Source organism: Lutra lutra, chromosome 8, assembly GCF_902655055.1.
Source record: "Lutra lutra chromosome 8, mLutLut1.2, whole genome shotgun sequence".
NCBI classification, from domain to species: Eukaryota; Metazoa; Chordata; class Mammalia; order Carnivora; family Mustelidae; genus Lutra; species Lutra lutra.
In genome coordinates, this window is record NC_062285.1 from 127935109 (window position 1) to 127956965 (window position 21857).

General features: G+C 45.5%; 1 protein-coding gene across 3 annotated transcripts in view; it reads right to left on the reverse strand.

Annotated features, from left to right (window-relative positions):
* Positions 1-17930, reverse strand: part of APPL2 (adaptor protein, phosphotyrosine interacting with PH domain and leucine zipper 2) — a 51468-nt gene extending 33538 nt beyond the window's left edge. For all 3 annotated transcript variants that reach the window (XM_047739677.1, XM_047739676.1, XM_047739678.1), the window contains exons 1-2: positions 17706-17930; positions 10917-11015 (exon numbers count right to left, since the gene is read on the reverse strand). In XM_047739677.1, the coding sequence (XP_047595633.1) occupies positions 10917-11015; positions 17706-17759 (153 nt within the window). In that variant the 5' untranslated portion in view covers positions 17760-17930. The remainder of the gene's footprint in view (positions 1-10916; positions 11016-17705) is intronic.
* Between the last annotated feature and the right edge of the window lie 3927 nt (positions 17931-21857).

Sequence of the window (21857 nt, forward strand, 5' to 3'; positions counted from 1 at the left end):
CCAGACCTGGTGGCCACAGAGCCAAGAGGAAGCAGGTGAACAGATGCACAAGCACTAGCCCCACAGCAGGGGAGGGGATGCGATGGCTCCCAGCACATGGCAGCCTCTCAACAAATGCGTTGATGAGTGAGTGAGCAAACAAGGTCAGAGGACTCATCGAAATTCCCGGTTTAACACAACACTTGGAATCAGAGGTCAGGGGAAAATACCTCCTAACCCCATAAGGTGACATCACAATGGGGGGGGGGCAGGTACAATAAAATACCAAGAATGGACACGCATGAAACAATCTGCCAAGAGACAGTGCCTGTCGATCATCTCCAGCAGCGCCTTTGGAAGGTCAGACAGAGTGCACGGGCACGAGGGTCTTGGCCCACTCACTGGGCTGATGGCCTGTTGTGTCAGAAAATCCCTTGCTCCTCTTCTCAGAGTTAGTGACGGAGGGTTTAAGGTGGATTTGCTCAAGCTACTTTGGCTTTGCCTGGGGCAGCGCCATGTGGACTGTGATTTGCAGACCTACAGACTTACCCTAACAGTAGCCGCTAACACGGAGAGCATTTAATCCACGACAGATGCCACACCAAGTGTACTCCATGCATTACCTCATTTAGTTCTGACAACCCTGTAGGTTAGGTTCTGATTACTAACTCAATTTTACAGATGAAGTAACTGTGGCACAGAGAGGTTAAGACACTTGCCGAAGGTCACACAGCTAGTTCATAGCAGGGTTGGGATATGAGCCCAAGTCTGTTTCATTCTAAGATCTACACACTTAAACACTACCCTCCAGGATCCCACGTCTTGCTAAGAGCTGAGGCCGCCTATGCTTTAGCCTGAAGTTGACAAACTTTTCCTCTAAGGGCCGGGACAGACATTACTTTTGGACATTGTCTGTCACAACTACTCACTCTGCTGCTGGAACATGAAACAGCCATAACAAGACAGAAATGAATGAGTGTGCCTTCCTTGTTTAAACATTATTTACAAAAACAGGAAGCCAGCCCAAGGGTGTAAATTGTTGATCCTGCTTTAGACACTAAATGTCTCTAGAAACCCACCCTCGGGATGCTCTCCATTAAGCCACAGTATTTCAAATTCAAGGAACATATTCTATTTTTTTAAAGATTTTATTTATTTATTTGAGAGAGAGAAAGCACAAGTGGGGGAGGGGTGGGCATAGGCAGAGGGAGAGCAGGCTCCAGCTGAGTAAACAGCGTGATGTGGGGCTCAGTCCTAGGACCCCGGGATCGTGACCTAAGCCAAAGGCAGACACTTAACCAACTGAGGCACCGAGGTCCCCTGTTTTCTACTCTGTTAAGTCATTCTTTATCTTAGCTAAACCTAAAATATTACTGCCCTATATCTGTATCCTTTAGCAATTGGTTAACAGGCATGACACCTACCATGCATACCTTCAAACTAAGCAAGAAGCACCAGCTACCTGAATTCTTCTTGACCACTTAGGGGCAAATGTCCCAAATGGAATGGAAAAAAAACCTGTCAGAGCACTGCCTGGGTAGAACTGCACCCTGGCTCCCAGGGGGGCGCTCCGGGGCTCCCTGCTCAAAGCAAAGAAGGGGGCACAACATTCACCACTGCTTTCCGCAACTACTGCGTACAGCTGGACTCTGCCAGGTCTCACCCAGAAAGCCCTTGTGAAAATGCTGCGCCTTTTTCACATGTGTGTGATTTCCGGCTGCACAATTCTGCTCTGCCAGTGTGATCTCACTGGGAACAAACGACAGGTCCAAAACGACCTGTCACCTGCCCTGAAAAGAAGTGAACTTCTGGGCGGAGTACATGCCGTGAAAAATCTTTTGAACTAGACCAATTCTAATCTTACTCACACTTAATCTATTGTACACAGAGGTTTTATGAAACGCTTTGCCAACATCAGCCAATTACCCCACACCCTGTGAGGTCGGCCCACACGATTATCTCTGTGGCAAGGCTTGCAGCCCTGGAGCTGGGGTGCAGAGTAAGAAATACCAGTAACACAGACACCCGCAAACGTGCAGTGAGTCTTTTCTAGGTACTTGATGGAGCTGTTAAGTGCTTGTCGTATATTATCACATTTAATCCTTTCAATGCTCCTACAGGTGAGGACTATCGCCATCCTCATTTTACAGATGAGGAGACAAAGACTCAGAAAGGGTAGTAACTTGGGGCGCCTGGGTGGCTCAGTGGGTTAAAGCCTCTGCCTTCGGCTCAGGTCATGATCCCAGGTTTCTGGGATCCAGCCCCGCATTGGGCTCTCTGCTCAGCAGGGAGCCTGCTTCCTCCTCTCTCTCTGCCTGCCTCTCTGCCTACTTGTGATCTCTGTCAAATAAATAAATAAAATCTTAAAAAAAAAAAAAGGGGGTAGTAACTTTCTAAAATCACAACCAATATCCAGCAAGGCAAAGACCCAATGCAGATCTGCTGCACCTAAAATCTACACACCGCGTTTTTAACACCATGCTATTTCCAATCTAAAGGGCAAACCTGTTATCTGGCTGGCACTCAGTGGGCATGTCTCGCGGGGCCCAGGGACAGGAACATAAATCCCACACTTTTTTTTAGCTGTGGTTCAACAACAGAAGTGGCCTAAAATTCCGACTCTAAATGGAGTTCCACGAGTAAGATTTTCTGTGACATTCTGGAACCGCTCTGGCTATTAACGACGCTATTCAATGTCTCCTAAGAATCCTTAAAAAAGACCACTTCATGAAGTGTTCGCGGACAGCATCTCCTGTATCCCACAGCCCCTCCGTGGCTCCTGCCAAGGCAGCAACATCAGTGGTCAGCAAACCCGAAAGGAAAACCAAGGTTTTAGCAGGACTGTTTATCTCGGGGTGGCACAGAGAGCCCACGGCACTGTCACTGTCACCCCAAACCACCCAAACGCCCCTGCTGGCGGCACATCCATGCCGGATGGCTACGGTGAGGCTGGGAGCAGGGGCAGAGGAAACCCCCCGGGGGTCAAAGTCACCAAGCGCTTGCTTCCATCCCAGCAATGTCACCTCAAGCCCATCGTGGAAAGTCTCAGTCACCATGTGCTTACCACAAAGCCAGGGTCCAGGAGCCCGCAGGCTGGGCCGCGCACAGGAGTAGCGAGGGGCGCGAAGAACAGAAGCAGGATGCGGTGCTGGGTGAGGGGTGGCCATGAGGGGTGCCCACTGGGGACGGGGACGTTACCCAGGAGGCAATGGGGAAGCCCTGAGCAACGTGGGCAGGAGAGTGACAAGACCTGACAGGAGCAGAGGAAAGCTCAAGAGCGGCTGTGGTGGAGAGGCGCGCTGCAGGGGCCAGGGCAGGAGGGTGGCGGGACCACCTGGAGAGGTCGGGTGAGGGGAGAGAGCAGTCGGAGCCTGACGCAGAAAGCGCAGAAGGCGGTGGGGACCTGTGACGAATTTCTGAGGCAAAAACAGCATGCAGTGCGTGAGCGAGGAGGAGAAATCAAGGAAAACCGACCTCCGGTCAGATGACTGAGGGAAGACGGCACCCCAGCGAGGACGCAGAGGACCCGCGGGGATTCGGGAACGACGACAAAGCACACAGCTGGGCTGTGCTGGCGTTCAGCTGCAGATGTCCCCAGCTTGGTCCTTCACCCCACACCTGCAACACCTACAGCTCTAACACTCAGAGGGGCCAGGCCTGGTGCGGGCACTGGAGGCGGAGAGTCTGCTCTGCATCTCCCGGCCCAAAGGGACAGGGAAACCGCACTCCTGCACCGGAAGTGCTGGGAGCCACAAGTGTACGGCGCATCCGGGCACACGGGCGCGCTTCGGCTGGGAAGGGAGGGGAGGAAGGAAGGAAAGGTGCCAGAGACACCTCGGAGGTGAGGTCTTAACACCGGGAAGGTGATTTGTCAAGGGAAGGGGTTGACGGGGATCACTGGCAGCAGGAACGGCAGAGCACAGTCTCAAGACATGGGGAGGGCCTGGCACATTCTGGACCAGCCAAACAAGAGGGTAGAGGATCAGGCTGATAGTTCATGAAGAGCTTGCGTACCTTGCTGAGGAGTTCAAACTCAACTGCACAGGGAGCCAGGGAAGCATGTGAAGACAGGGAGGGAGGGAGGTTTGGATGGAGGAGGCATTGAAAGGGGAAGACACCTCCTGAAGGCAGGACGATGGATGGATCAGGGGACTGCTGGATCGGGTAAGAGCTGAGCACTCACTCCACACAGCACCAAGAGGAAAATGTCTTGAATAAAGACCCAGGGACAAGGGCTAGAAACAGATTCTGAAACCACCCGACTTGCTCAAGGGATCTGAACCCTAGAAGCAAAATATGAAGCAGAGGATTCTAGTGCGGTTTTGGAGAACACCAAGACTTAAAAGGGGCAGGCAGCAACAGGGTGCCAAGAAAGGAGAAAGATCTAGAAGGATGGGCAGAAAACTAGGAGGGGACCGGAAGGGACCTTGTCACAGGAACCAAAGCAAGACCGCTTCAAGGGGGGTGTCATTAAAGGATCAGGTGCTGGCCCAGGGCCCGAGATGGAGAGGCTATGACTCAGGAACTAAACTGTCCCCCTGTGAAATGGAGGAGGGAGGCCAGACTGAGGTGGCCTGAGGAGAGGCATCAAACACCCAGTGAGGAATTGAAGAGAGCAAGGACAGACTCCTCCGTCAACAAAGTCAGGATCAGAGGACCAAGCTTCTACTGAACGGAAATAACAGTCCCAGTACAATGTGCTATCTTAACTATTGTTATTATAAGGCTTAGAAGATGATTAACACCCAGAGCCCTTCGTGCAGGAACTGATCTTCACCCTTCACAGGTAAACTCTATTAACCTTCGCAACAATCAGTGAGGCGGCCATGATTACGGTCTCTGTTACCTGCCAAGGTAATTCAGGCAAACAAGTGACCCTCCCAACACCACACAGCAAGTGGCCAAAGCCAGCACTGGAACTCAGATCTGTGAGTTCAAGGCCATACACTTAAGCCCTGAACCTAAGCGAGTAAGCCTCACCCAGAATCCTCTTCCATACTAATCTGAACGCCACCAAAGCCATGGTGAGGAAAAGCTGTAGGTCCTGCAGCACGCAGAACAAGAGCAGGAATCCCAGTCTCTGAAGCAGTTTCTAGAAACCACTCAGGCTCTCTGCTCTCACTGAAGCTTCATATTTCTCCTCAGTCCCTGTCATATCAACCTCAATATGGCTGGTTTTCAGGGCTACTGAAATGCACTGACTAAAACAATTATGCATAAAAACTAATTCAACAAGGAAAGTCACTCTGGGATACAAAAAGGAACTGGCTCCCCCCCTCACATACAGTGGGTCCCTGCTTCCCTGGGGACACATTCTCAGACCCCCAGTGGATGCCCAACATCACAGCTAGTGCGGAATTCTACATATACTGTTTTTTCCTACACATACATACCTATGATAAAATTTAATTTATAAATTAGGTACAGTGAGAGATTCACAATAACCAAATGGAAAAATTACAACAATACAGTTGACCCTTGAACAACATGGGTTTAAAGGTCAACTTATATGCCAAGTTTTTTCAGTAAATACATACAGAGCTGTAAATGTATTCCTCCTTGTGATTTTCTTAATAACACCTTTTCTCCAGCTTACTTTATGGTAAGAGTACAGAATATAGTATGTACAACACCCAAAATATGTGTTAATCAACTCTATGTTACTGGAAGGCTTCTGGTCAACAGTAGGCCATTACTAGTTAAGCTCTGGGGGAGTTAAAAGTTGTATGAGGATTTTCAGCTGTGCGGGGGTCAGCGTCCCAACCCCTCCATTGTTCAAGGGCCAACTGTAACTATAATAAAAGCTATGTGAATGTGGTCTCTGTCTCAAATATCTCATTGTGCTGTACTCACCCCTCTTCTTGTGATGATGTGAGACCATAAGATGCCCATGTGGTGAGATGAAGTGAGGGGAACGACACAGCTCTAGGCTACTACTGACTTTCTGCAGATATAGCGGAAGAAGGAGCACTTGCTTCTAGACCACAGTTGGCTGTGGGTAACGGGAACGTCGGAAAGTGAGCCCACAGTGAGCCCACTGAGTTCCACAGTGGAACCGTTGCGCTACACAGCTGTTTGGCTGTCTAATAGTGGGGATTGTTCTAGAGGGACAAGAACAACCTTGGAAAGCTCCTACTTCCTCAGCCTCTGCTGCCACTTCTTTTTTTTTTTTAGATTTTATTTATTTGATAGGGAGAAACACAGAGAGAGAGGAAACACAGTAGGTGGAGTGGGAGAGGGAGAAGCAGGCTTCCCGCTGAGTAGGGAGCCCGATGTGGGGCTCGATCCCAGGACCCTGGGATCATGACCTGAGCCGGAGGCAGAAACTTAACTGACTCTGCCACCCAGGCACCCCCTCTGCTGCCACGTCTGGAGGCCAGTATGTCAAAAGAGTAGAGCGTACTGGTTCAGGGTGAGAGTGAAGGTCTTGGAGTCAAAGACCTGAGTGCAAATTCTAGTTCTGTCACTATGATATTAGGCAAAATACATCACCTGAGTCTTAGTTTACTGATCTGCAAACATGTGCTATGGGAGTACCTCTCCTTTCTTGTGAAAGCTAAATGAGATTCTACAAAGGAGATGCCGAGCTTAGTGTGTGGTATGTTTCTGTGCCCAGTAAATGGAGACCATTATTTCTGTTATTACAGTAAGCAGTTCTGACCCTATCTGCTTTCCAAATCCTCCCCCGGCCCTATTATAAGCTCCCACTCCTGGAAGCCCACTCCTCCCATTTTGTTTCCCAATAGGTGCATTAGCTTGTGTAGCTTGAGATCTCTATACAGGTGCCCCCTAAACAATGCAGGGGTTAGGCGGCAAGCCCTGCCTTGTGCAGCCAAAAATCTGTACATAATTTTGAACTGCCCCCGAACTTAACAGCATACTGTTGACCAGAAGCCTTACTAATAACATCAACAGTCAACACAAATTCTGTATATGTATCATATACTTTATTCTTACAATAAAGTAAGCCAGAGAACAGAAAATGTTATTATGAAAATCTTAAGAGAGGGGTCCCTGGGTAGCTCAGCTGGCTCAGCATCCCACTCTTGGTTTTGGTTCAGGTCACGATCTCAGGGTCGTGCAATCAAGCCCCTTTGGGCTCTGGGCTCAGCGGGGTGTCTGCTTGGAATCTTGTCTTTCTGCCCCTCCCCAAACTTGTGCGCATGCACACTCTCTCTAAATCTTTACAAAAAAAGAAGAAAGAAAAAAGAAAGAAAATCTTAAGAGAAAATACATTTACAGTACCGTATTTATAAAAAAATCCACGTATAAATGGACCTGTGCCATTCAAAGTCATGTTGTTCAAGTGTCAACTGTACATCAACATTTCTTAAGAAGAAAAATTTTTTCTTTATAATACCAAATTTCTGTGTATCTTCTCTTCAAAATATTTTACTCCTATCACCTCCTACAATTTGAAAAGATACCATTCCCACCTCCAGTTTGGGCTTTTAGTTTTTAGAATGTGTAGTTCTGTATTCCAGAAGGTTGAAAAACAGTTGTAGAGACAGAACTATGGGTGAGTAAGTCTGTTTTGCTGAAGGAAAATGAAAGAGGCTTAACAATGGTTCTCACCTCAAAAGAATCCATCCAAAATCTACTTAAAGAAAAAAAAAGAAAAAAATTCTATCCAGACTGAAAGCACGGACTATAGAAGTTCATTATCTGCTGGAGGAGACAGATTCCAAGAATTGCTGGGTTTCGCTAAAATTGCTGGGGACATTTCACTGGTCCCTGTTTTCTCACCACAATACTCACAAGGAGATTACTCAGTAAACTTCATTGTAAGATCCTAATAAAACCATTCTTTAAATTTTTAAAATTTTTTAACCTCTCCAAGAAAGAAACAAAATTATGGCAGATGTTTTGATTATTTATGGGATTCTGTAAAATCTATGAAATGCAAAATCTGAGATTTAACCGAATATAGACACAGATGCATCTATTCAGACACTAAGGAGATTTTAACCTTATCTAGCCAATCATCCTCAAAACAGCAGACCTTTTTATGTAACCCATCTCTGCCGTTAGTGCATGAGAAACGTGTACTGCCTCCTTCGTTCAAGTGACCCCTAACAAGGCACTCAGTTCCCATGTCCTGCAAAGGCACATGTGACAATCAAAAGACCAGACATGACTTCTGGGACCGCGGTAAAATGTGAAAAACAGCTCATGGACTGTAGCTTCATTCTAGCATATATGTGAAATAAAATTTAAAATTTCCCCCAAATCAGCTACAATCAGCAAAACTGCTCACAGAACTTTCCTCTAGTTGTCCTCACTCTTCCTCTTTCTAAAACTGAGGTTCAATGGTTTTCGCCCTATCAGAATACAGAAATTTACCATGCGGTCTGATTCAAAGTGAATCATTTCTTACTTACCAGCAGTATATACCTGATTTTTAAAATACAATAATGCAAAAACATCTTGCCAAGTGCCTGTGTTTTTAAAAATGAGATTATAAAACCCTACTAATTTAATTCAACAGGTCTAGGTGTAAAATATTCAAGGAATAATGTTAAATAAACCAAGAAATAACTTAGAGGGAAAAAGTTGAGTGAAAACACTGGTGAAGTATTACTATACATAAGTATATACACACCCATAAATACATGTATATAAACAAATTCATCAAAGAGGAGTCAAAGAAGTTTTGTTTTGTTTTTTTTAATTACAAAGAAACAAAAGAAGACACCTAAGCCTTCACATAAACCTGAAGACCAACTGACCCTGACCCAGCCGATTTGGATGCTGCTGGCCACTGCTCGAATCTGTTGCTGAGTCTGGCAGCCTAAGCAGCCCTTCCCGCCAGCCCCTGCTGTAAGAAATGCCGAAGCAGGAGGAAGGGCTTCTGGCCAGTAGAGAACCCATGTGATAATCATGTGGTGTGAATTTAAAAAGCCAGTTTACAGACTCTTGGAATGCACGACCCACTTAATTTTGGCAAAATGTAGTTTTCTGGCTCAAAAGAAAAAAACGTGTAAGAACGCATCTGGACATCTCCAAGTAAATGATTCTGACAGACATGGAGAGGCAGAACAGAAACTTTTGAGAGTAACAGAGACACTGTCCCTTAAGTCTTGGGTCTCCTAAACCTTAAATGGGAGACAAATCATTTAATGACAATATTCAAATCACTGAACAGCAAGTAAGTTCAGGTCCAAGTCCAGTGAAAAAAATTTTTATTTTCTTAAATTTTGAATATGTAGGGAATATAAAAAATATAATATAAATAGGGTTAAAAAAATCAACATAATATGGCCCTAGTTTCTGAATGTCTTACCAAAACTATCACACATGAGCACATTTGTTTGGGTTTTAACACCAGTCCCAATTAAGTTCCACTTGTATAATACATTAGAGATTTCAAATCTGTATCTCCAGCCTGAACTTCAGATCTGAACCTTTAAAAAGCTCTTTCTCCACTTTGATGTCCCGTGGACACCTCGAAATCAGCCTTTCAAGAAAGAATTATAATTGGCATCCTTGCCATCACACACACACACACACACACACACACACACACACCCTCCATCTCTTCCTATGTGCTCCTGACTCTCTACCCTGTCATTCAACACAAAGACCTGGACATTATTCTGGACTCATCCTTCACACATCTGACCCCTTCAGGTCCAATCAGTCACAATCTGCCTCCTGAACACCTCTGAAATTCATCCCCTTCTTTCCATTTCTACTGCCACTTTCCTAGTTCAAGCTGCTCCAGGTTTAGTAGCTGAGAGTTTGGGCTTCCGGTTCCAGCTGACTTGCTCTGCCATATAGTAATGGGGTGGACTTGGACAAGTCACTTGTCATTGGAATCCTTAAGTCTCCTAACCCATAAAATGTGGATGGTGTCAACAATGCCCACCTCACATTCTGGGAAATTTAAATGAAAAAAAATCGATGTAAAAGTCCTGAAATCATGTCCAGAAGCTATGCAATATTCAGTTGATCTCGACTGTCACAATCCTCCTCCCTTTGGGTGCTGAGCACAATTTCTCTGGGTTAGGCAACCTCTTCTCTTAGCGGTACTAACATTCCTAGATAAATGTTTTCTCTGTCTCCCCACTCAAACATAAGCACTCTAATGGAAAGGACTGAGTCTTCGTCCCATAGACGATATGAATAAATGACTAATAAAACAATGATAACAATAAATGATCACATATGAATATTAAGAGTTATATGAGAAATGACACACATAATTATTAGTATATATTATATACTGAATGTGGTATTTCCTTAGAGATCATCAATGAGAGAAAGAAACATTGACACATACAGATTTAAGTCAGCAAGGAATCAATAATCAAAAGCACCAGCCGCCATAAATTTTAATGCGCAACATAATGAATTTTAAGTAACTTATAAGTCTTCCTTTAGAATGTTAACAACATACACAGGCACTTCTCGATAAAAAAAAAATTCACTTTTGCTACTCAGCAATTTATTTTCCATTGTTTTGCAAGTCAGAGATATTTGTTCCTCAAAACAAAGAAGCCACCCAATAGTTTCAGAAGTGTGACTCAAGCCCTCTCAGAGGAAGCATGTGGAAAACCCTCTCTACCCTCCCACACTGACATCTAAGATTCCCATTTACGAGAAAGACAAAGAGCATGTCTCAGGATACTGACCCCTGCTCATTCACAAATGTTCCCTTCTGGGGCCGAATTTTTTTAAGAATTAAAACCAGTGATATGGTCCTTCTCTACTGGTTTTACTAGCTACAGGAAAATGACCCATTTTCTTTAGCAGAGAAAACAGACTGTCCTCAGTTTTTTAAGGTGAACGGAAGTGAGGGAATCGATTCTGGTTTTACTTACAAATTTTCAGTGGCATTGTTCTGACCCAAAATCCTCTGTCCCTTGAGACAAGTTCAAGGTGAGGGCAGGGGGTGCCTACTCCCCTCCTCCCCGGGAGAGGGCAGGGCAGGCTACCTGGGCTCCATAGACGCGCTGCATCGCCTGGAGAAGCTGGTTGGTGTAATCCGTGAGGGTGCCAGCATCTTCTTCAAACACGCTCAGTAAAGAGCGAGTCTACAAGGAAAGAAGAGAAGTCCATTTATTCCTAAGTGGAAAAGTTACAGAGGAGGTAGAAACACACACGCGCGCGCACACACCCCTCTCTAAAATGGGGAAGGGAGATGCCTATTCTCCGGCTTTATTCTTTTACTGATAATACTAAGGGAGGGTTGATTTCTGAAGCTTTAATTTAAAACTACTTTCCTCATCCTTCAGACTACAACTCAGGGGCAAACCGAATACAATTCGAATGTTGGGGCCAGAGAAGGAAAGCCAATTTCTAAAGAGTAAGACTTGAGGGCTATTATCTGTTTCGATTTAGCCCCTACCTAAGCACCAGGAGAGTCCATCCAATTGGAAAAAAAAAAAAAGTTAAAAAGACAGCCTCTCCTTCTGGCCCATAAACTGAACACGATGCCAGATCTGTGTGTTTACCTGGGGTGTGGACGCCCAGCAGTGCATCACCCCAACAGCTAACTGCTGGTCTGGTTTTCTGCAAACTTGGACATCTTGGAGGAATGCGTCACTCTTTCCTCTTAAGATACTACAGTCAATTTCCACAACTTTCGTCATCTTTTATTCAACTAATTTTAAGCTCGTGGCCAGGAAATTTCGTATACCCTGGGTCCACCAGCAGTGGGTCTGGGCACAAAACTGAAATCGCAACTTAACAAGAATGCTAGCTCTGTCCCTTCAGGAAGGCTATCTACTCAGTTCCCCAGAGTAGCTGAGCAAGGTCATTAGAGGGAAGGTGTTTCCTGTCGCTCTTGTGCACAGAGCTGGACACGTGGAACACTGAAGAAATATTTACATGGGAGATGGTGTCTAAGTAAGTATGAAGGTGTCACATAAGTGACCATATCTACTCAAGGGACTTTACTTAACGTGTTCAGCACAGTGGGAAATTAAAATATTATGTCAGTGATAATGGAGTCTCCAAAAATAACCCATTAGGCATAGAATGGATAGTAAATTATAGAAATGCTTTTAATAAGATAATATCAAAGCACTTTACAGAAAACAATCTGTTAAGGCTCATTATCTCCCTGCATATGCATTTCAATTCCTTCTTTCTTTTTCTAATCTCAGGTCAGAGAGCAGGGATGGACTTCATAGTGCCCTCAATCACCTGGGGGTTTGGATCATTCTGTCTCCCCTGGATTTTGTCCCCCAAACTCCAGTGTACTTTGCAGCAGAACACACTTGTCCTGGCTTTGCTGAGGCCTTCAAGGCTAAAAATACCTTCTGTGAGACCAGGGTACTCTCTTCACTATCAATCCTTATCAACAGAGGGACCAGATGCAATGAATATGGAAAACATAAGACAGGTTTTCAAGAGCTCTCAACCACAGCAAAATATCAGAGCTCATCCAGTATGTCATTCGTGTGCCAGAGCGGAGTTCTTCAAACCTTCTAAAATTAAAAACAATGGTACGAAACACGTTACCAAACAATATTTGTCTTTAGTATGCGTATACACTCCAATTTTTTCCTGTTCTATTCTGTTCCCTTCCACTTGTAAACAAAAATCATGACTGTGACCCACTGGCTCTCATAATGGATGCATGGATGTCAACTAGTAGGTGGAAAACATCAGTTCCGAACTCTTCGTTCTATCTTTTTAAAACAGACTTTTTATTTGGGGGGAGAAAAAAGATTGTAACCATTCACAGATGCACACATCTCTGCCTTCATCCAGTATCTGTCGAAACAATGTGCTGGGAACTGGGATTCAGAGGTGATTAGACCCAACTCTGCTCTCCAGGAGCTTAGAGCCCGCTGCGCCTCTCAAAGCATCTGGGATCCCCATGGGACCATATCAGTCCTGGGTCCAAATTCAGGCTCTAACGCTGATGTGCAGGGTTACTAAGATAACAAACACAAAGTCCCTCCCAGTGTGTGATGTACAGTGGTAGCAGATGAAACTAATTATGAAAATAATGAATTCTGATTCCTTATAATATGCTGGACACTAAGGGCTTTACATGTATGATCTCATTTTTTCTGAGAGCAGAGCTTCCTGAAGATACAGAGAGAGCAGATATGGACGGGGCCTCTCGGAGACTCAGAAAGGAAAGGAGCATGAATCTCTGTATGATTTCACTTTAACACCACAGCAAAACTTATCTGTACAGTTATCTATAAATGTTATCTAATAGGCAAGGACCTTTTGTCTCTTTGTATTCATGGTGTCAGTGCTGGAGGAGCTCACGTTTTTATGATTCTGGTATCTTCCTTTGCTATAACTAACATGTCTAGGAAAATGAGAAGGAAAGAATGATACAACTGGATTGAGATTTCATTTTTCTAACTACTACTGATCTCCATTTAGTCGAGTCCTATTAATTGCTTTTAGAACTCTCAGGAATAAAGTAGGATGGAAAATGAGAAGAGGAAAAGAGAAGGCTTATGTAAAGGTCTTCCAGAAAGAGAAAAGAAAATGAACCCTCCCTTTTACTCTGTACCTCCTATGAGACACTGTGCTGAGCACTAAATATTTACTTCATTTAATCCTTCCAACAACTTTATGAGGTAGATACATGGATATTTAATCCTATGTTACAGATAATAAAACTGAGGCTCATCAAGGTCAAGAAAGCTGCTTAAGCTCCCACGGCTGGGAAGCAGTAGGGCTGGGATGTCAATCCCGGTCTGATGGGCACCAATGGCCACGCTTCCTCCCCTGCAAGAGGCTGCACCTGTCACCCAGCTGGCCGAGCTTTATCAGTGGGCATGCGCTGTGGCCCCCAGCCCAAGTCCTGCCTGGAGCCGGCTTCCCTTCGGTCATCCTGTCACGCTCTTGCCTATTAGCTGCCAAATCTTTATCACCAGTATTTCATTTGCTCACACTCTGGACATATTTACCGTGACCACCCACTGCTGTGAACACTGGCAAGAAAAATCCAGTCTTTCTAAGTAGGCCAGGATCACCACTGAAATAAACCTACCCGGCTATCTTAGGCACTGTTTTTGATACCTATGTTATCAGCTCCATATCTGCTTGAATTTATATCTGAAACAACAGGAATGTTCTATATCTGGAATGTAAGGAATGAGACCAAGACCAGCTGAAGGTACACCAGACATCAAAGATTCTACTTAAAAGTCCGAAAGACCCTGCTGCCTATCATTTGCAGGTAACAGCAATCATTTATGGAGTTGTTATGATGTGCAGGCATGAAGACACTTTACACACATTATTCATTCTTCATAAGAATCCCATTAAGTAACTATTTTTATTCTAATTGTACACATGTTGAAACTCAAGCTCAGAGAGGTCAAGTAACTTGCCTAAGGCAACAATGGCAGAATCAGGATTTCAGCTCCATCCTTTTCCTACTACCCTATACTTTTAAGAGTATGCCTAGCCAGAAGAAACAAACACACTAGGGCTACAGCCTCAGCTCCACATCGTCCCTCCATCTTAAAGAAACGGGGTGTTCCCTAATAAAATAGTCCTAGACATTTTTTATTCTCCAGAATAGCATCTGACCATATAATGGCACAATTTTAGTAACTCTGATTATAAAATACACATATTATCCTCCACAAGACCTAACCCCAGGTTGTTCTGAGGCACCTTGTTTGGGTAAAGAAAGCCTGGTTTGGTCAAGGAGCGCCGTTCCCAGTTGGACCACTCACTGCATGATCTCAGAACTAAGTCTTTCATTTCTCTGGGCTTCAGTTATGCCAACTGCAAAGGAAACACACACACACAAAGATCAAGAAAACAGTCAGCAATACCGCTTTTGTCTTCATCTTATCTCAAAAGCGGACTACTTACACAAAAGCCACTGAGCCCCTGAAGAAGTCGGCGCGGCAGCTGCTCAATGCTGCGTTTGTGTTCCTACCACAGCCCATTCACACGGCCCTGGCACTGCTTTCCTTATCTGTCTCCCGGGACAGACTGTGCCCCGTGGAGGGCAGGCACTCCTACCTTGTCACAATATTCCCAGCATCTAGCGGCGCCTGGCAAGGAGCGGAGGCCCGCGAACGGCAACGGAGACCAGTCAGTAGCCTCGTCCCCAAAACATTCTGCCTCTCACATACCAGAAATGTGTAACCAGAAATGATATGTGTACGCACACACCAGTCTTCCACACACCGTGCAGTGCTAAAAAAGGACAAAATGAATAGATGTGTCTAAGGGCGGTCAACCGCTATTCAGCTCTTCTTGGGTCACTGAGTTCAGTTACAAAAGCGTTTGTGTTCACTTACTGAATCATGTGCAGGTTGCTGCGGCAACCCTCATAAGTTCTCTTCAAAAAACCAGAAGAAACAAACAATAGATGGTTTCTTAGGATCTTTTCTTTTCAGTGAAACACTGTAGGTCACCAATGATAGAAATGCCAGGTGCTAGGTAGTACCTGAACAACACAGGCTAGCCTGCTGGGTTCCTATCCTGGCTCTGCCATTGCCATTGGGCAAGTTATTTAACTTCTCTGCTCCTTGGTAATTTTCATAGGAGACCTACTTCAGAAGACTGTTGGAAATATAAAGTGAATTATTATAGGTAAAGGATTTAGAATAATGTCTGGTGCAGAAAATGTACATGTGATATAGGTGATTGCTATTGTTTTTATTCTCTACACATGAAAGGAATCAGATTTGCTTTCCTCCAGTTCCAAATCTATGGGTTTCTTCAAGAATAAGGTCGCTTTGGGACGCCTGGGTGGCTCAGTTGGTTGGACGACTGCCTTCGGCTCAGGTCATGATCCTGGAGTCCCGGGATCGAGTCCCGCATCGGGCTCCCCGCTCCGCGGGGAGTCCGCTTCTCTCTCTGACCTTCTCCTCGCTCATGCTCTCTCTCACTGTCTCTCTCTCAAATAAATAAAATAAAATCTTTAAAAAAAAAAAAAAGAATAAGGTCGCTTTAGGGACACACCCCATATAAGACTGCTAAATAAATATATTCTGATGTTTATCAAAGACCTTGAAAGTTAGCTTCCACTGCACCAACCTCATGAAGAATCCCGGTCGGGTGACACCTAAGTCCCCAGAGCAGTAACAATTCCCTACATTAAGAGGAACATTACATGGGAATGCCAGTGCCACCAGACCTCCTCTTCCACATACAAGCTCAAAGTTAAAAACCATGCAATATAATTTTAAGCTTCTAAAGCCCCTTAAAGATCAACTGCTCCACACGCCTCATTCTGCCGATGAGAAAACTGAGCCAGCCACAGGGTGCGGATAAGTAAGTGACTTGCCCCAGTCACATGATAAGTCAGTGGCAGAGCAAGAATTAGGATCCAGTTTTCCCAGCTTGCTTGCCAGTCCTCCCTCTGCTTCCTCCCAGCTGAGCAAACCCTGTAAACCACTCAGAAATGGTGCATATTCACTCATGTGACAGTCGGAAATGCAGAATGTGACTTCTCAGTGAGGGAAACATAGGACAATCAGTTAGTGCAACCTCTCTGACCCGGCTCAGCCATCACCATGATCAGTTAGGAAAGCAATATAGCTTTGCACTTCCGGACAAGAAAGCAAACGGAAATCCCTGTTCCAAACGGTATCCTTAGAAATTCTAGATTATTATCTTCATGTCTCACATTATGTGTGAGGACGGACAAAATGACTTCTCCAATGGGCTCTAGTCCCATTAAAATGCCACAGGTCTAGAGCTTTCAAAGGGGTCTTTGAAAAGTCCATCAGAGCAGCAGATGCCAATTAAAAAAAAAAAAAGTCACAGCTTGCTCAAGTTTCTTACTTGTCTACCTAAGGAAGAGCACAAAGAAATGGACACAAGGCAACTAAGCACACTGCCGTTTGACTGCTGATTCTGAACTGGCAAGATGCAGAGTCCATCAAGAGATCATCCCCCAGAGTGTAATGTTCTAAGAAGAAAAAGGATAGGGAAAAAAAAAGAGAAGGAAAACAGGTTAATCTTACTCGAATTTTTGAGGACTTGAGACACCCGGGGGGGATAAAAAGACTAATTCAAATAAACTCAGGAAGATGCAGAACCCGGAGAGTAGATACGAAGCCCGGGCAACGCTAATGCGGAGCAAAAAAGTTCCTTGAAGAAAAGGACACTGAATTATGAGCTCCTGTCACTCTGCACTCATCTGTTCTATTTACACAGCAGCTTTCATCTGCAGAGCTCCAAGGACTTAACTTTCATCTCGAGCGTGCTAAAGAAGTCCCTCCGTGCGACAAATGGGGCAGGTGTTGTAATTTTCGCTTGACAAAATGGGAAAACCGTGCCAAAGGGTACCGCTGGGAAAGAGAGCTGGGCTCTCCGCCTCCCATCTTGGCCCTAAACCCGCCAGGACCCATCGCATCATCATCAGCAGCAGCAGTATTAATAACTAAGATAGACTACTTCTTCTGTACCAGACGTTGCCGCTAACAACTTTACAGGCGTTCCCTTATTTAATTCTGACAACTCTGTGAGGCGGGAACAATTATTATCCCTGTGTTCCCAGATGACAAAACTGCAGCAGAGAAAGGCTATTTGTCCGAGGAACTCAGCGAAGCTGTGGAGCCCGACTTTAGGCCGGGCAGCGTCAGTTTCAGCTGACTCTGGAAAAGGGGTCACGACACAAAGACTCTGGCCGCGGGGGGCTTTCTCGGGTGCTCCAGCCCCGCCAGAGGGGTGCCCCTTCCCGGCCCCTACGGGCACCCGGCCTCCACCCCCGGAGCTCGAGGGGCCACCCCAGCCTCCAGACCCCCGGGAGGGGGGACCGAAGCGGCGGGAGGTACCTGGGGGCTGTCCTGCAACGCCTCCTCCAACAGGAGCTTGTCCACCGCGGGCATAGTGGCGCGGGTCCGGAGAGAAGGACGGAGGGCGGGAGGCGCGGCCGCCGAGAGTGCTTCGGGCTTAAGCGACGAGGCGAACGCTCTGTGCCTGCCGCAGCCCCAGCGCGCCCACGTCTAGCCAGTGACCGCCTCCCCCGCAGCCTCCCGCCCGCCGGCCCTCCTCCCAGCCCAGCCCTCCTCCCAGCCCAGCCCTCCTCCTAGCCCAGCCCTCCGCGGAACCGGATCAACAGGAAGTGTGGCGAGCTCGTGCAGCCCGGCCACCGGAAGTGTGGCGGCCCCGCTTCCGCCGCGCCTCCCCTCGTCTAGCCTCGGGGATACCCCCAGCACGTCTAAGCGGTCCCGCGGCTCCGTGCGCGCGGGGGGGGTTCGAGGTCTGCGGTTAGGCAGCTGGGTACTCAATGCTGGTCGAGGCCCCAAACGGGGAACGATAAGGTTTTATCTATTTGGCGCCTGCCCAGAAGACTTTAGAATCGAAGGGGATGGGAGCGAACAGATTTTGCCCCTGGGTCCCGTGCCACTGCTTTAACGGAGGGAAGAGCCTACACTTGACATACCACTCGTTCCAGATAAATCCCAGTGCCCCCGTGACAGCTCTGAGCGCAGAGGTCACCGACTTATAGAAACAATCATCTGGGGGCGCCTGGGTGGCTCAGTGGGTTAAGCCGCTGCCTTTGGCTCAGGTCATGATCTCAGGGTCCTGGGATCGAGTCCCGCATCGGGCTCTCTGCTCGGCAAGAGGCCTGCTTCCCTCTCTCTCTCTGCTTGCCTCTCTGTCTACTTGTGATCTCTCTCTGTCAAATAAATAAATAAAATCTTTAAAAAAAAAAAAAGAAACAATCATCTGTGTTACTTAGAGGTAGCCAATGTGGAAATCAGAGCTATAGGATGGCAGGCTTCCTGGGCACTTGGAAACTCCAAGGCCAGCATTATTCCCAGTTGGCTGTAGCCAGCACCAACCTTTCCTGAACCATTGTATGACCTCCATGGGGAAATCATTAGGCATCCTTTTTCCCTGCCATATGCTTCTTGGGTAGAATCATGCCTACACAATGTTTCTTCCTTTTCCTGTGTTTCCTATCATCTCTTTCATGAGTACTGTTCAGTTAATTTCACTTCATAAACTCCCCCAACTCTCCTCACTGAAATCCTCCTCCAAAGGTCAGACTTAAGCTCTTCCTTCCCCCTCTCTGGCCCCAGAGATTACCACCCACGGTGAACAGCTAGATCCTTGATTAATACCCAAGGTGGCTTACCAGGTAGTGCTTTTTCCTTCTCTGTGTAGATCTAACTCCCTGTGTAAATAGTAAGCCTCTCAAGAGCATAGCACATCATCTTCCTTTTATCTCGATACTGAGATGTAGTAACAAATACTTGTTTGCTGTTTATGACACTCTTACAACCCTTTTCCAATTAAGAGAAGTTCCCCCCCTCCAATCCTTCTAGCCAGTGGGAAGCAAACAGTTATTTATTGCCTGCCAAACAATAAAGATCATGGTGGTGATAAGAATAGTGTAAGATTGTACCAAGGGGAAAAAGTGCATACATTTTAAAATGAAAATAGATGTTAAAAAAGATGCAGTGCCCTCCACGATCCTTGAAAGAGCTCAGAAGTCTCCTTGGAAATCACCACAACATTTTTCATGTGCCACCTTATCTCCTAATTAAAGTTACTTTTCCTCAAACACCTTTATTCAAAATTAAGTGTTCTTACACAATGCCATTACTTTTCTACATTCTATTGCTACATGGGTAAACAGCCTAGTGGGATTTCTTGGCACTGAAGTATCATTTATAACATTGTTTCTTTGGGAGAATGCATCCCAAATCCAAAACAACTGAGTTACAAAACCAACTCTGGGAATACAACACATTTGCAAATTGTTAATTTATGTCCTTCATTAGTTCATGTAATCGTTTAATTAAATATAGACTGCTCAGTATTAAGCACTCTGCCTCCCACATATTTTACTGTCTTTACTATGCCTCTCATTTGAATTCTGAAGCCAAATATCCTCCTCTTCAACAGATAATCTGTGAAAAACTATGTAAGAGGAATTTTTATGCAAACATGAGAAAAATTTTAAATGTTTGATGTAAAATTGTCTGTCCCTATTAAACTACTGTGAAGGTGAATTTCAAACATCTTCCCACTGTGTCTGAAATCCCTGGAGAGCTGTGAGGTTGGTGACATGACATACAAAGATGGACAATTTAGAGTTTCCACATCCTCTGGGGAGAGCAAGAATGAACTCTACAGAGCTGAAACCTTTTACCCATTGAAGATGAATGGGGAAAAAGACATTGGTTGTTTCCATTGACACCTATCTATGTCTCCTGTATTAAGCAGGGCTTTTTTCATTGGAAAGACAGAAATTGAACTCCAATTAGCTGAAAGAAAACATAAAACTCTGGGAGAGACTGAGAAAGAGACCATATTGCTTTGGTTATTTGTATGCTGAGGAGAATGCCCTGGAAGAGTGGGGGAAACTGAAGATATGAAAAGTGTTATGACAATTGCAGGAGCATGGTCCTCGAGTAGAAAAAAGGAGTGAGATCCAAATCACATGTGATGGGGATAGAAACAGGGATAGTGTGTTCAGACTGATACGTGCGACAGTAGGTTGGTAGATTAAATGGGGAGGGTGAAGGAACTCGTTTTTGGTTGCTTTTATTTTCTCAGTAGAATAAGAAGCAAGGGTATGATAAAGTCATCTTGGGGCATGAAAAGATGAGACATAAGTATCAATACCCCCATTTTACAGATACTACAACTGAGGCTCAAACAAATGACATGACAGAGCTGAGGTTCTAAAGGCCAGGATTCTGCCCACTATACCCCAAAAAGAAGGAAGCCTTCTTGGCGGGAAGCCTAAGGCTAGTTGGCCCCAGGATCCCTCTCCCCTTCCCTTCCAGGTGCGCACACAGTGTCCTGACATACAGCAAATCCTTTTCAAATGGTTGTTGAATGAATGACTATTCCTGTTTTCTCCACCAAGACTCCCATGACCTCAGGATTTCATTTGCTTTACCTTCCGACAACCAGTCTGTGGAAGCTAGGAGAGGAATCTGAGGAACCCCAAGGATGTTTGGAGTCCTTTAGGTCTTAGGGACTACCGTGGAAAACAATGAAAAGGTGGGGGAAGAGGGGCACCTGGGTGGCTCATTCAGTTGAGCGACCGATCTTGCTTTCGGCTCAGGTTGTGATCTCAGGTCATGAGATCCAGCCCCATGTCGAGCTCCGTACTCAACAGAGTCTGCTTGAGATTCTCTCTCTCCCTCTCCCTCTGCCCCTCTTGCTCGTGTGCACACTCTCCCTCTCTCAAATAAAAAAAAAATTAAGGGGAAAGAAGAGGGAAGACCCTCATCGGTTCTGAGTATTATCTCATGGTGGGGATTGACCTTTGACTTTTGCTCAAGATACAAATCAGATCATGTCACTCTGCTATTTAAAACCCTTTGGTGATAGTACGAGCAATAATAATAATAATACCAAAAGGCACTTTATTGAGCTATTAGTATGTGCCACGTACTATTACCTACCTGCATTATCTTCTGGGGCATCTCATCCAAATTCTCCTTGAGTATTTGCTGTTATAATCTCCATTTTAAAGATGAAGAAACTGAGGTCTAGGAAGTTTAAGGAACCTGCCCACAGTACGTAATTTCAGAAGTGGGATTCAAACTCAGGCCATCTGTCTCCAGCATAAGTCTCTTGGAGGCCTCCTTCAACAGTTGGCTCCCAGCTACAGGGGAGCCTGTGCCTACAGGGTCACATCTGTCGTCCTTAACAGGTACCCAGGCCCCTGTATGACCTAGTCTCTGATTCCCATGCTGATTTCATCTCCTACCATGATCCTTGGCACAGATGTCAAGGGAAGATCATTGCAGTCCTTGAAAATAGAGTTTAGTATGCTTGTGTCTCTGCAAAGAGTGTTTCTCTCAGCCTCAAATGCCCTTCCATCCATAAACCACTTAACAAATGCACCTTCTAAACTTCAGCTTCAATATAAGTTCTGTGTTCAGTAAAATTCAGTTCAATGCCCATTAATTAAGCGTGTACTTAGTTCCAAACTCCAAGCAAGATATTGGAGATTT